The 15,939-nt window shown below is 43.1% G+C and overlaps 1 protein-coding gene across 1 annotated transcript; it reads right to left on the bottom strand.

Moving 5' to 3' along the window:
- Positions 1-8,874: 8,874 nt before the first annotated feature.
- LOC144108277 (uncharacterized) lies at positions 8,875-15,196 on the bottom strand. The gene is made up of 7 exons (XM_077641546.1): positions 15,071-15,196; positions 14,903-14,977; positions 14,746-14,780; positions 12,836-12,871; positions 10,863-10,945; positions 9,471-9,602; positions 8,875-9,386 (listed from the first exon to the last, which is right to left on the bottom strand). Exons 1-7 carry the CDS (start codon positions 15,194-15,196, stop codon positions 9,130-9,132), a joined length of 744 nt encoding a protein of 247 aa, XP_077497672.1. The 3' UTR covers positions 8,875-9,129.
- Between the last annotated feature and the right edge of the window lie 743 nt (positions 15,197-15,939).

The following is a 15,939-nucleotide window of genomic DNA, read 5'->3' as shown; positions in this document are numbered from 1 at the left end:
AACACCATGGTACTCATCACTGCACCCTCACATTTCCACTCCATTGTGAACAAAGCAAACAAGCAGTGAGATGGAGTATTACCTAAGCCATAGAAGTAACACGACTGCATTATAAGAAACCAAATGTTTCCCAGAGTACACATCGCCACAATACACCCAAGAGTAAATTTTCATACTGTTCTCATTACATGCACATAAAAATTGTAGCTTTTGTTAACATAGTACTAAAAAAAACATTGGTTTTTTTTACTCAGCAAGGTAGCAGACATAGCTGCACTCTGCACATCATGACATTGCTGAAACCCTACACTGCAAAATAAACTGCCAAGTAAAAGTGGTCGTAAATAAGCAGACTTTCAACAATAAAAGCTATTACAGATATGAAGAGTGCACACAGCAGATCCTTCAAACTAGCAAAGAGAAATATACAAAATACACACAAACAAGGGAGGGGGAAGCCTCAGGGAGCTTGCCAACGTTTCGACAGAAGGACTTGTCATCACCTGGGCAAAGCATCATCATTGGCGGAGTGTAAATAGGACCTTCAACACAAGAAGGAAGGTCCAGTGAGGGGGTGAAGTGGGAAGGGTGTTAAGATGGGAGGCACGAATCTTGTCCAGGCATGATGGCTTCCAAAAATAATTAACCAGTTGACCTGCAAAACAGTGAAAAGAAATATGCCAGCTCTGTAGAGAGGAATCCGAGGGGTGGGGAGAGTGGACAGATAGCGAGCATGTGCTTGAAGGGCTCTGTGTCCAGACATGGCGAGCTGCGACAGGTGGCAGGGTACGACTGCTTGGCCTGGCTTGAATAAACTAGAAAACAATTAAGCATAAAGTTGAATGAAATGGCCGGATGTGACGAAAAAAAAAGATGGGTGCATCAAACGAGGGAATGGAGGGTTGGAGGGAGTGTGAAAGCAAGGGTTTCTGAGAAATTGTACCAGGTGGTGCTGAGCTTAATGAGAAAGCAGGTAAGAATAAACGATAATAAAAGAAAGAGGAAAAAAAAACACCAGCAGGTGCAGGAGAAGGATTAAAGAGCTGACAAAGAGGCAATATGCAGCACTGAAAAAACTGGCATAATGATGCTTCTTTCTTTTGAACTGAGGAAGTGCAAAATTTTTCTAAAGTATTAAGTCGATGCCAGAATTTACCACACAGGTACTTTTCGAGATGTTGATATTTGCTGGTTATAAGGTTTTAAACTGCCAAAAAAACCTAATATTCCTGTAGTAAAACACTTTAAACTGTGCCTTGGTTTCTAGATGCAATAAAAAGAAGTTGCCTCAACTTTCATCATGATTTCAGTGAAAAATTAAACCTGCACAAAATGCAATGCTTTACATATAATACAAGGCAGCTGCCAGCAAATAGTCCTTGCCCTCACAGTAAATGCTAGGGATTAACGATTACTTCAAACCTACCAACCCTTACTCAAATAACATGAGCCTGCCCATTAAACCTCATTAGAGAGATGCATGATATCTGACTGATCAAAAGCTCCGACTACATCTATAACATAAAACTGCATCAGTGGAAGGGATTCCTTTAAGCAAGAAAAACCAGCAACAATAACAAACAGTGAAGCACAGTTCTTACTAAAGCATCAAAAGCTGATGTTTACAATGAAATACAAAAATTCAGCACAATCCTTCACACTGCCTAATTATAACTAATGAAGATGAAGTATAACCTTTGGACGGAAATTTTGTTCTATCTACACAATGCATCAAAAAACAAGGAGATTTAGAACCACACTTTCAAAGTCGCTTTTCGGCTTAAAAGCAAAAAGAATCCTTATAATGTGTAAATCACTTAATGTAGCTTTGAGAATGGCAAGAAAATAAACTACGAGTAGGAGTAGCTTTTTTCATGTTTTTTTCCCAAATATGCCTACAACTTGAATCAGCTGGGGATCCCAGAAGTAATCATGCTGGATAGTGCTTTGCTCAATGTATTATTAATGCCATCAGTGGTAAAAAAAAAAGATGACGCGAGTTATTAGCTGTTAAAGTTTTGCAAGATGGAAGTACACCTATCAACAGAAAGTAACACCTCCTTTTCTAAATTTAAAAATCCATTTCGTGTTAAATTTTTTAAATATATAAAATACATATAAAAACACACCAAACGGGATGCTTAAGCTCCACTTTCGAAGTACTTAGATATTTTTGACTTTACATTCATAGATCGCTGCGAGTCCTCATAGCACTCATGATGCAGTGGTGCAGCAGTTAAGCGATGCGTCACAGCCCTGCAAAAGTAGGTGCTGCCATCAGTGGGGCCCGTGCAACCCATGTTGCTCTTCCCAACCAGCCCCTTGCAACCTATCTTTAACTGCCATCTGCCACGGTACTGTTTGCTCACAATTCAATGGGCAGGTTGTAACGATGCCACAGGGTCACGTGGCCTTGGTAGCCTACCTAGAGAGGTGGAGTTGGTAGTCAGCTACGAGGCTTCAAACAGCCGCCACAGCAGAAACCAAAGCAAGACAATTTTTTGTTCAGTCAGTTTGGTTTGGTTTCTATGGGTTTAATGTCGTAAAGCGACTCAGGCTATGAGGGGCATCGTAGTGAAGGGTTCCGGAAATTTCAACCACCTGGGGTTCTTTAATGTGCACTGACATCGCACAGCCCACGGGCCTCTAGAATTTCCTCCATCGAAATTCGACCGCTGTGGCCGGGATCGAACCCGAGTCTTTCAGGCCAGCAGCCGAGCGACATAACCACTCAGCCACTGCGGCGGCTTGTTTGTTCGTGCACATCACTGTCACTTTGTTCATCCACATCAAGTGTAGTAAAAAGATAGTCTTTATTATTCCGAACTCTGCATGATCTGAACAAATTCAGTCTCCTTCATATTTAGGTTACTGAGAATCAACTGTAGCACATAACAAACCTTACATTATTAAACCCAGGTTTTATTCTTTTAGCATGAACATTTATAGCAAAAAGCTGCCCAAATGGGAAAAATCAAAGTGGATACATGTAAAATTATGACTGCCTGTAGCGAGAGTTTCATTCAACAAGCGATTTTCCAATGCCCTGAAGTCTGGATTAATGAGTTTCTTCTTTACTGTAGTACCCACACACAACATATCCAGGTCACCACAAAAGCTTCCCTCAGCATAAGCAGCCTTCCTCCAGGCCAACATTTCATTTCAAGTGCCATAGACCGTTAGGAAATTAATAGAATGCTCAACTAAAAATTACTACAGACGTATTAGGCAACATCATTTCTAGTAAGCTCCTAATTAAGCAATTACATTTCTAGTATGCAAGAAGCAACATCATTCCTAGTTCAGTGGGCCCTCTTCCTCATATGCCATGTCCTTAGATAGCCATGGCTTGATGCCAGCGTTAGTAGTTGTGTCCCTCTTTTCTCTTAACCATGCGCATACGTGAATTGTACTTTCTAAGGTTTTACGACAGTCTACGAACATGCCAGAGCACTTGAGTATGAATACTCAGATATTTTTTGTAAGCTCAATACTTTGAGAAATGAGAATTAGTGGCAATTTGCGAATTTGTGGACGCTAAATTTAGCAAGGTGGCAGGCGACTCAGAGCTCCCATCTTCAATGGGACAGTTACATGCATATGCATGCAGTGCACATAAATATGCATTACTGCAAAGATGAAGTGCAGTGAATGCAAAGCTATATTTTGGATCAACCATGATGAAGCCATGACTTCCATGTGTTATTAAAGTGTACCTTCAAACGGAGGTGTAAAATGACACTTTATGGAATGAATACTCTCTGGCAGGCATTGTGAATGTAATGCCAGTTTAAGTACAAACTCCAGTTTTGTGACGTAGTGCAAGTCATGCACACGTGCCTAGCCGGACAGAAGCAGCCCCCATTTCTGTTATCTAACCGCTTGCCTATATAACCGCTCGCCTTCTTCAATAAAGCGTCATTCATGCACCATGCTTCGTCGTGTCCACATGGTGTCAGAAGTGGCCGGTTAGCGATCGCGCAACGCAACCGGGCAACGTAACCGACGGCAGAAGCACGGCAATCCGGGAGGCCCGGGTAATTTCATCGGACCAGAGCCATGACAGACGCCGAGCAGCACCGCGCCCAGCCTGCCGCCCCCGTCACTTCGCTGCTGCCACCACCGAAGGCCCTGGATACAACGGGAGATGTCTGGCATAGCTGGGAAGCATGGAAGCAAGAGTTCGAGCTCTTCTCAACTGCAACCTACCTGGACCAACAACCGAAAGAGGTACAGGCAGCCACTTTTCTCATCAGTATTGGAGAAGACGCACGCAAAACATACAGCACTTTCGTATTTGATGCTGGAGAGGATAAAAGCGACATTGCTGTACTGAAGCGAAAGTTTGAAGCGTTCTACAAACCAGCACTAAACCTAGCTTATCACGAGTTTCGATTTGGAAAGCGTGACCAGAAGGAAGACGAACATTTTAACGATTGGTTAACGGAGCTGCGTGTACTAGCAAAAAGCTGTGAATTCGGTGAGCTGGAAGAACGCATGCTAAGAAGCAGAATCATTCTGGGAATGAGAGACAAGAAGCTTCAAGAAACGCTTCTTTCTGAAAATGCTTCCTTGGCCAAAACTGTTGAAATGTGTCGAGCTCGGGAACACGGCAAAGAGCAAAGTGAAGAAATACACTCCAGCAAGAACTGTCAAGTGGAGGTCAATGCGGTCCTCCAAATGAAAAGTCGCTGTAACAAATGTGCTCGTGTTCACAACAGTGAAACATGCCCTGCAAAGGGACGCACGTGCTTAAAATGTGGCAAAAGAAATCATTTTGCAGCTGTGTGCAAAACGAAGAGCGCTAACCTCTGCGTGAAAGAGCAAAAAGTGGCGTCACTGGAAGCGAATTCAGACGGACAGGCAGGTAATTTCTGGTTGCAAACTTTAACGCCAAGCAGCAAGAAAGACGACCGCTGGACTGCAATCGTGAAAATAGAAGAAACGCCCGTTGCCTGCAAGCTTGATACAGGAGCCAATTGCTCGGTCATATCACGCAGCCAGCTGCAGAAGATAACTCAAAAGCAACCCGAAAACTGCGCTGTCGTGCTGAACACATTTTTTGGCTTTCAGAAAAAAGCAACGAAACGTAGTCACCTTCATGTGACCGGACCCGAGGGAACATTTGAAACGACATTCTTCGTAATGGAAGACGACATACCCGTGACTCTTAGCGGCTCAGTTGCCGAGAAGCTAGGCTTGATTCGCCGAATTGCTTCACTGGAGCACCAAGAGCTGTACGACGTAGTCAAGCCGTATGAAGACGTCTTCTCCGGATTAGGCGAGCTCAAGGGTGTCGTCTACCACTTGAAGCTCAAGCCAGGTTCCCAAGGAGTGGTCAAAGCAGCACGCCGGATTCCGTTCGCACTCGAGGACAGAGTAAAAGCGGAACTGGACCGCATGGAAGCAGCCGGAGTAGTTTCCAAGGTGACCGAGCCAACCGAGTGGTCCAGCCACATGGTTACCGTCATAAAGAACGACAAGGTACGCATATGTCTCGATCCATCTGATTTGAACAAAGCGCTGCTGAGAGAACATTATCCTATGCCAACGCTAGAAGACATTGCACCGTCTCTGTGTGGAGCACAATACTTTTCGACTTTGGATGCCGCTACGGGATTTTGGCAGATAAAACTGGATGAGGAAAGCTCCAGAATTTGCACAATGAGCACTCCGTATGGTCGTTACAGGTTCCTACGTATGCCTTTCGGCATTTCTTCGGCTCCCGAAATATTTCAGCGCGCCATGCACAAAGTACTAGAAGGTCTCACTGGCACAGCAGTCGTAATGGACGACATTCTAGTCTGGGGTCGCACTAAAGAAGAGCATGACGCAAATCTTGTCAATGTGCTGACAAGATGTCAGGAGCACAACTTGAAATTGAACAAAACAAAGTGTAACTTCTTGCAGGAATCCGTCAAGTACCTAGGCCACGTGTTGACGTGCGACGGGTTGAGCCTGGATCCAGGGAGACTGGAAGATATTTTCCACGTGCAGGCCCCTTGCAACCGGAAAGAGCTACAGACATTCTTGGGTATGGTGAACTTCGTTTCCCGCTTCATTCCTAATATGTCAACGCTCACAGCATCGCTCCGAGAACTTTTAAAAAAGAATGCTGCATGGGTTTGGGAAGACAGACATCAAAAAAGCTTTGAAGCACTGCGCGAAGCACTAGCAACGGCTCCCATATTGGCATATTACCAGAAGGGCAAACCAATCACCCTATCTGTAGACGCCAGCCAAAACGGAATTGGCGCTGTGATAATGCAGGATGGACACCCCTTAGCTTACTCATCTCGCTCGCTGACAGAAGCACAGCAAAGGTACGCGCAGATAGAGAAAGAGATGCTAGCAATCGTCCACGGCTGTGAAAAATTCAAGGACTACATTTTCGGGCAGCCAGAAGTCATTGAGGAATCTGATCACAAGCCGCTCGAAATGATTTTCAAGAAACCATTATGCCAGTGCCCTCTCCGCCTGCAGCGTATGCGTCTAAACCTACAAAAATACCATATAAACGTCAAGTATACTCCGGGAAAACAACTGTTCATCGCTGACGCGTTATCACGTTTTCCTAATAAAGCACAGCTCGTAGAACATTGCGCGCATTTCCACGTTAACACTATCGCTTGTCTTCAAGCTTCAGACAGGCGCCTGGAGCAAGTTCTGCGGGAGACGGACCGTGACCCAAGCATGGTGAAACTTCGCCAGTATGCAAGCACAGCGTGGCCCATTGACAAGGCTGACGTCCCCACCGAGCTACGCAGCTACTGGAGCTTCCGCGACGAGCTGCATACTGATTCCGGCCTTGTGTTCCGGAGCAATCGCCTTATCATTCCTGCCAGACTGTGCAGTGAGGTACTGGCTTCTCTTCATGCCGCGCACACAGGAGCAGAAAAAATGAAGGCACGCGCCCGAACCGTTGTCTTCTGGCCAAGTATAAACAGCGATATTGAGGAAGTCGCTCAAAGCTGTCAAACATGCCAAAAGTACAAATCAAGAAATGCGCGACTACCGCTGGTAAGTCACGAGATACCAACTCTGCCCTGGGAGTCAGTAGGAGCTGATATTTGTCATCACAACGGTGCCGAGTACTTAGTCGTTGTTGACTTCTACTCTTTCTTTTTTGAAATCAGGCTTGTGCAAGCGCCGTCAGCCAACAAGGTTATTGCAGCATGCAATGACATCTTCGCAACACATGGCTTCCCAAGGCGACTTTGCACAGACAACGGACCACCCTTCAGTAGCCAACAGTTCAAGGATTACGCCGATAAGATTGGCCTGCAACACGTCCGGTCTAGTCCGTACTATCCCCGCTCGAATGGAATGGCAGAAAGAGCAGTACAGGAAGCTAAGAAGCTGTTAAGGCGGTTCCGTTTCGGTAGCACTGAGTTTTGTGCCGCATTGCTTGAGTGTCGAAATTCACCTCGGGACTCTTCTCTGAAGTCCCCTGTGCAGAGGCTCATGGGCCGACAGACAAGAACGCTGCTTCCTGTACCAACTAGCCACCTACAGCCACAAACAGTGTCACCCAAGACCGTGCGACGAAGGCTAGAAGACATCAGGAGCAAGCAACGCTGCTTCTACAACAGAGGTACACGGCCTCTTCCAGAGCTTCGCACTGGCTCGACCGCAACTATGTACAATGTGCCCTCAAGATCATGGTCCCCTGTCACGGTCGTACAGCGGGCTGAGACTCCTCGTGCCTACATCGTCAAAACAGAAGAGGGTCAACAGTTTCAGCGCACAAGAGAACACCTCAATCCGGCTCCTCCTCCCTCGTCTCCAGACCACAAGACTCCCGCGCCGCTGCCAGCTGTGGGAGTCCCAGACACTACAGGGACATCCGAATCTACACAACTCCGCAGGAGTGAACGGAAGCGCCAACCACCACGAAGATACCCGGCGCCTGAGTTCTGAAACTCTACTTGATTCGACGATTAAAAAAAAAAAAAGAGAGAGAGGGGAGATGTGACGTAGTGCAAGTCATGCACACGCGCCTAGCCGGACAGAAGCAGCCCCCATTTCTGTTATCTAACCGCTTGCCTATATAACTGCTCGCCTTCTTCAATAAAGCGTCATTCATGCACCATGCTTCGTCGTGTCCACAAGTTTACAGTGCTCATTTGCATCAAATACATTTTCAAGACAGAGGAAAAGTGCTTTTCTGGAAAATTTCGTGCGCGAAATGGTGTAAGCATTTTGCCCAAATAATGTCCTGTAACTATTTTTGACAAACTCAATGAGATTTGTGAAAATTAAGTGCTCACAACATTGAAGCTTTTATATTACATTTAGACAAGCTGCATTATTATGAAAGAATAAAACAAGCAACAATGATCTATCTACATCTTATCCATAAATAGGTGCTGTACCAGCATACCATTTTGCTAAGGCTAATATGATCAAAATGTAGAAATGTCACAAAAATTGTACTTTATTTCAAGACGAAATGAAAAAAGAAGCAAGAAATAATGAACAGTGAAGCAGGCTACTTTTGCATTGCAAAGCAGCAAAAACGTCATTAAGATCGGTCCTGCAAAGATTACTTTCAGTCACAGTCTACAAACATTTCATCAAAATACAGCACCATATAAGTACAGAAACTGCCTTATGCTCTTGCATAAATTTAGAAATCCATGCTTGCAAAACCCCATTTCCATACAAAAAGCAACTAAGGATCCCTTCGGTGCCTCATATAGAAAAAAACATGAAAATGAACTTTAGAAGTACACTATGGCCAGTACTGTTATCAGAGTCCAACATCAAGCACCACACGAATATTCAAGTGAAATAAAATTTCACAATTCACAGAACACATTTGTCTATGACCAGTCATTTTTTTTAGACTGAGTTACCAAGCAAAAAACTTTACACTTCTTAAAAACATGGCAAAATACAGCATAGAAAAGTCCTTGTTGAAATTTTCTATGCTGCGTAAAATTGAGCCCAATGGAAATGAATAGGCAGCAAAGTTTGTCAATCAGAGCAATGCATGAAGGCAGTCTATCTGTGTGACCCGAATGCTTAGAAAAGGGGCAAGAGGTTAATGGGAGTTTGCAGCTTTCCATTCAGTATTTAAGTTCTTGTTAACAGATAAGTACCCTTAAGTAAATGTTACAGAAATGCTCATTTATTGTGGGTTTTCACATGCCTATTTAGACTCATCTTGTGTGTAAAAGCTAGTTGACATAGGTTGCACTGGTATGGCCTCTCGCCCGTGTGGATGCGGAGGTGGATCGACAGAAAATCTTTTCTACTGAAGGTCTTGCTGCAATGTGTGCACTGGAATGGCTTTTTGCCCGTGTGGATACGAACATGCTTCAACATATTGGACCTGTCGGTGAAGCTCTTGCTGCAATGCTGGCACTTGTACGGCTTTTCGCCTGCATGAACATGAAGGAGGTCCACCAGGATGAACTCCCTAGAAAGGGTCTTGCAGCAAAGTCTGGACTGAAAAGGGAACTCACCGCTGTGTATCCTCAGGTGGGCCTTGAAGTTCCAGCACACAGCTGTGGCATAGCCGCATTCAGGGCACACGAACCGTCGCTGGCCTGCTTGCGATTTCTTTGGGCTGCATGCACTCCCAGCGCCGACCGAGCCTGCAGAATGTTTAAAACCACGTTTTATAAACAGGGATATAATTTACAGATTTCGTTTGGAGCACTTTAGAAGCTAGACAAATCCTTGATGCAGGCCTTTCAAGCAGGTGTTCTAATATTAGACAAAAATGATCCTATTGTCAGTGTATAAAGACAGACCATAAAAAAATCTGTTTTGAAGTCGGTATGTAGTTCACATGAGCATTAACTGTCACGGGCTAATATTGCAAAAAGACAGGTGATTGCATTGCATATTTTCAACCCCTGCAAAATTTATGATGACTACTGTTCACACACACACAGACTGACAAAAAAAAGAATATGACAGAATATGGCCCACTTCGTCTAAGATCTTGAAGTAACAATATGTATTGTAATCACATGGACCAGAAGGACAAAAAATTGAAAGGTAGGACCAACAAACAAACAGCAAGCACTGGAAGATAAAGAATAATGCAGTAAGCAAATAACTCAAGGAAAAGGTTTGATGACTGATTAGATGCCAGATCATGTCACGAAGACTAATTTTCGATTAATTTAAAAGCTGAACACTGCGCATGAAAACACATTTCTAATTACAAGAAACTCCAGTATTCACAGTCCAGGACATATCAAGTAAACACTGCATACATGATGTAAATAACCTTTTATATTGCTCGTTCAGGTATCCTCCCCATAAAGTTACTAAAGAAGTGTGAGCACACATAAGGCAATACCAAACAAATCGATACATTGTGTGGCCCAGGTATTGAAATACAGGCTGGAAATCTGTCGCGCTATCGGTGATATCGCAAACAAGCATTGCGGTTGCATGAAAATGATAAATGAAAAAAATGCATCCCAATTTACCTAAGAAACAGTGGTGATACTGCTTCTGGAAGCATAAAAGTGCCTTTTCAATTTTTTTTGTCTGTGAGCTATAAAATTGCAAAAGAATGAGCCAGAAACTATAAGGCTTATTTTACCTCCCGCAGCTTCACAGTGGATGGAAAAGCCACAATTTCAAATTTGCTGCTGTCGTGAAATTATAGCTAATTGTGCTCGTTTTTCGACCACTTTGCATGTACACATTGTTTCTACTAATCTTGCATCTATAGTCGGCACTGGTATTGTTCAAACTGAAAGATAAAGACCTGCACATAATAAAACAAGCAAAAACCAAAATTACTATTTTTCGACAAAAATTGCCATTTTTCTCCCCCACCTGCCCCCTTACACTAAATGAAGCAAGATGCTGAAGCCTTCAAGATCGCTGCTAACACATGTCATGCCCCTTAATTGTCGCTGCAGCAAAGCCACTCCCATTCTTCAGCCTCGCAACACTGTCGTTACTTTCTTCACAACTGCAAAGAACGGGTGAGACCCCATAGATGTGCTATGGTGACACTGTCCCCATACCACTCTAAAAAACAGTAGCAGAAGCAATCCACATTCTAATTAATGGGTTGTTTAATATATGCAGACTTCAATGAAGCTCAAATGAATTAAGTCATACAGTTCACATTAATAAAGTCCCGAGCTTTTCCTGTATGAGGTTCCATTGGGCAAAAGACATAAAGTGCAAGCCACGAGTGCTATGCGAGGCAATACATAAAATCAGAAGGTTGGCAAATCGTCACGTAAAACCTCAAGTGCAAAATGAAACTGGCTTAGCTTTTGACAATGCTAGGAAGACATGCAAATACACACAACAAATAGACACACTCTTCAACACACTGTGCTGCAGTGAAAAATGAGGCAAGTAGCAATTGTTTGGCCGAAAGTAATTCACAGACTGGTAGTGCAGACCACCATTTCGACTATGTCCAAAAGGCTTACAATCTGAAAAAAAAAGAAAGAAAAGGTCAATTTTTATCACTGGCCAAGTGTTCCGTTCATGAATAGTGATGCACTTTTCTGTTTTAGACCTCACCCACAAACAGAGAATTGTGAAAAGGTCATACAGTCCTGTGGAAACAAAACATGCCACAGCAAAGAACAAAGGAAATAATTCTGAGATTGTCATAGGAATTCGGACATGTGATAAACTAGAATAACGAAACTTGATCATTGCAGTACTTGTTGCTCAGTTCAGATACAAGGCCTGTGTAGACCGGCCTCAACACACCGGATCTATCTGAAAACTGCCCTTACAAGTAAATAATATTATGCATGCAACTACAAGTTGAATACAAGCAACTGTAAACTCAACACTCCTTTGACCCTTAAGGTGACAATTAAGACAAAGTTAATCGGCCACTCCCAAATGCAGGAGTGCAACAACTGAGGTAAGAATCGGAGCACTTTTTGGAGCATGAAAATTCAAATCTAGAGGAGGTCACTTGGAAAGAAAATGCCATTTTAAGCACCGAAGTCCAGATTTGGAGAAGATGACAAGGAAAAAGAATCATTTTGGAGAGCACCAGCACTGCATCACGAAAGATTACTTTCAGAACAAAATATGAAGAGATGTGAATATTAAAGATGTTATTTGAAATGAACTCCAGGAATGCAATAAAACTACAAACCATAACAAAAAGGAGCTTAAATTTTTTTTCAGGTATCTTGAATAAAACTAAGTTCAGTGTAGATATTTTAGCTTTTGTGGACAAGGTCCTGCTAATATGTGACCAATGAATTCTGCAGAAACCAGAAGATCATGAAACTTGGAGCGAGAAAGCCTTTACTGCAAAAGTATTTGCCCACGATGATTACATTCACGCTCTTAAACAAAGCTGAGGCTATACACACAACAGAATTTTCCTGGAGGACGAGGTGAGTGACACTTCAGGAGAGTGTAGGTTAGATGAGTTGGAGGTTCGAGGGTGGAGAGGTGGGTGGCGCTACAAAAAAGCCGCTGGCTTTTCCTAGGAGTCTTTGATTTCAAGTTACACCGTTTTTTTGATCCACTACAGTTAGCACTAGTGGGTGGAGGCCTTGTGGAATGTACAGTAGGGTTTCCGGGGTACAGCGCTTCTCAAGATTAAAGGCAGGCAGGGGTGTGGAGGTCGATCGAGGGTAGCGCTAGGTGGTTGGGCAGCATCTAGCTAGGAAGGTGCGTGGGGAAGTTGCTGGTGTCTCTTTAAAATGGAACCTTCACTCTCTGAAGCTTCAATTAGACAACACCGGCATCTTTGCCATGTGCTGCTTGCACTGCTCACTGTCATTAGGAGCAGCATTAGTACACCTATTGCAGGGCAAAGGACTCTCGCTTATCTCTCCAATTAGCTCTCTCCTGTGCCAGCTGTTGTCACCCTATTGCCGCAAACTGCTTGATCTCGTCCACCCACCTGTAACAGTAAAAAAAAAAGCTAACAAGACAATCATGAAACCCGATGCAAGGAAGATGCAGTAGCAACTGAATTTACCCTGCATGGTTACTTCAGTGCTGTTACTACCAGCTGAAGTCTAATACAAGCTACAATATTGTCACCCAATTTCCATCCCTCTACTCTGTGGGCTTCCAAAGGCTGAAGGTGGGTGGGAAGTGGGCTCATCTCACTCCTTTACAAATGCCTTAGCACCACACATTTGCATTGTTGGATCAAGCTGTGCAGCACTTCTGCGGGAATGAACGCTTCACAGCAGGCTGCCAGCAGTTTTTAGGGATATTTCTCTTACTGCCAATGCAGTACACCCAGAAATGTCATGTCTAAACAGAGCTCGGTTATAAAGCAGCATTCCTAGAATGAATCAGTAGCCAGCCATTAATGAAAATGGCAACAAAAACAGCACAAATAAAATAAAATTCATTTATGGAAGGCACCAAGAACATAGGGCACCTCTAAGTGAATTTGTTTCAAATTGCACCAAGAAGAAAAAAGCAAATATTATGGAAACCCAGTTAGAAAAAAAACTATATGCAATAATGTAATGAACATGACAACTGTGCTACACCTTGCTCTCCTCAAGGTGTACTCATCGTTATGGTCACACACAAACACTTGATATATGCAACTATCTCATTCAGTCCGCATGCAGATCCACGCGTTATGTGTCCCGCTATGCTCATACATTATACCACTAAATATAAATCAGGATTCTTTAAGTACTAGCTTTTTAGCAGCATCGCTCACATCAAAACTGACAAATAAACAAAAATCGTGATTTTGTGTTAGTTCTTATGAAACATGTTTTCTAGAAGTCTGGCCTATTCCTTCCCAACATAATTTACACACCCCCATATACTTATCTGCATCAAATCTCAGACAGTAAATAAAAGCAAACAAGGAATACTGCAGTGCTCCTATGTCAACAAAGCCCGTATTAAAAGCTAGTATCCAGAACAAATTGCAGGAGCCATTTTTGAGAATAGCAATGGTAACAATACAAATAAAACAATTTCGTGACAAAAAACAACAAATATATGCTCATTGAAAGCCAATTTGCTGTAAATTTTCAGAACAGAGAAATAAAAAAATTGATGGTCGATTTGTGTTAGGCCAAATGCAAATGACGTGTGCTAGCAGTTTATTTTTCCTTTGGCTCCGGTGTTCAGATCCAGAGTTCACTGATGGCAATTTTACAGATTGTGATAAGGGATTAAGGTCCATATATGTAGAATTGGTAATTCTCTAAATTCATAGACCTCCCAGAACCTTCCCCCAATCCTGATCAGTGGTGCAGCGATAAAGCCACACACTACTGACCATCTATGGTAGGTGCTGTAATGGATAAGACTTGGGCTGCTTGAGTTCAGTAGCGATCCAGGTTGCTCTTCATGAGCAGCCTCTCATGATTAATTAAGCTGCCGCTTGCCACAAAAACCGGCTTCAGACAAATGGCTAAATGCGAAGAATGGCTACCATGAGTGCTAATGCACTAAAATATTCTGAAAACCAAGCTAAGGAAGTGAAAGCTGTCCTACGATTTATGGCACATAATCACTCATCTCCAGCCCACTGTTCTCAAGATACACTCAAGCATACAGTCACAAAAAACTCTTGTGATATGCCCAACTGTCACACATAGTCCAAATGCACAGCCATGCTTATACCATTGGTGCAAAGAAAGGCCTGCAGTGTCATCACTGTGCCCATCTACAGATTTTGATGTAGTATGTCCTAAAAGACACCAAAACACGACATTCCAGTGACTATGCCTGCCTGGGTCTAGAGGTGGGTCACAATGAGAACCTGTGTTGAAGCCATGTTAGCCTGCAAACTTTTTCTCTGGCTTCTTGATGTCACCTACAGATACCTGCAAAAGTGAAGAGCAATGCACCTACTGCACATCAAAAACACAATGTTACAGAGAGCATCACTTGGCTGTTGAATTCCACAAGCCCACTATGAGCATTTGCCACAGCAACCACTTATTACTGTAATAGATTCGGTTCCCTTTCTAATGGCAATGGCTGCATCTAGTATGCACTGAACATGGCCAAACTGGTACAACTGGCAATGAAAAAAAATAGCATGTACAAAATGGGAACAAGCTAGAAGAATGTCATTTTGATGGGTACAATCAATGGTGATCCCAAAACACACTTTTCTAATGCCAATTTCAATATCACTTCCAGTCACACTAGCTGCCTCCTCACCCCACCACCATTTCACCAGGCATTGCAGGTGAGAGCTCATGTGCTCCTGAACTTCTGACATCTCGGCATCCATGGAAGTTTCACCAACAATTAGATTAATCCCACTAATGAAAAAGATTTTTTATATGCTGTGGGGAATGTATTCCAGGCCCAAGAGAAGTCACATCTAAGAGAATGAGTACTGCCATGCAAAAAATATTCCAGAGACAAGTTCACACACTCATCGAGTGATGGGAATAGCACAGCAGCAAATTCTCCTCATGCCCACAAAGGAAGCTTCATGAAGCCCAACAAACCAGGATTTTGGTTTTTCTGGGGGTAAATTTAGCAATATGCAAATATGGCATGCTTTTCTTTACTATGCATTCATAAAGTTGGAACCTTCACTTTAAACTTTCTTCATTACATATCACAACCAGACAGCAACACAGTGCAAGCTACAACCACAAGGCTAAGGGCTTTCACCAGTGTGGTACTTTCATAGTTTGGAACCGATGACAAACACCATGGTACTCATCACTGCACCCTCACATTTCCACTCCATTGTGAACAAAGCAAACAAGCAGTGAGATGGAGTATTACGTAAGCAATAGAAGTAACACGACTGCATTATAGGAAACCAAATGTTTCCCAGAGTACACATCGCCACAATACACCCAAGAGTAAATTTTCATACTGTTCTCATTACATGCACATAAAAATTGTAGCTTTTGTTAACATAATACTAAAAAAAACATTGGTTTTTTTTACTCAGCAAGGCAGCAGACATAGCTGCACTCTGCACATCATGACATTGCTGAAACCCTACACTGCAAA

This window comes from Amblyomma americanum, chromosome 10, assembly GCF_052857255.1.
Source record: "Amblyomma americanum isolate KBUSLIRL-KWMA chromosome 10, ASM5285725v1, whole genome shotgun sequence".
Taxonomy (NCBI): Eukaryota; Metazoa; Arthropoda; class Arachnida; order Ixodida; family Ixodidae; genus Amblyomma; species Amblyomma americanum.
This window is presented reverse-complemented; position numbering and strand designations above follow the sequence as displayed.

Coding starts and splice junctions, on each gene's coding strand:
- LOC144108277 (XM_077641546.1), bottom strand. CDS start 15,196: ATGGATGCCGAGATGTCAGAAGTTCAGGAGCACATGAGCTCTCACCTG. Junction 10,946..12,835: donor AAGCAGTTTGCGGCAATAGG/GTGACAACAGCT, acceptor CGTTCTTTGCAG/TTGTGAAGAAAGTAACGACA. Junction 9,387..9,470: donor CCACCTGAGGATACACAGCG/GTGAGTTCCCTT, acceptor ATGTTCATGCAG/GCGAAAAGCCGTACAAGTGC.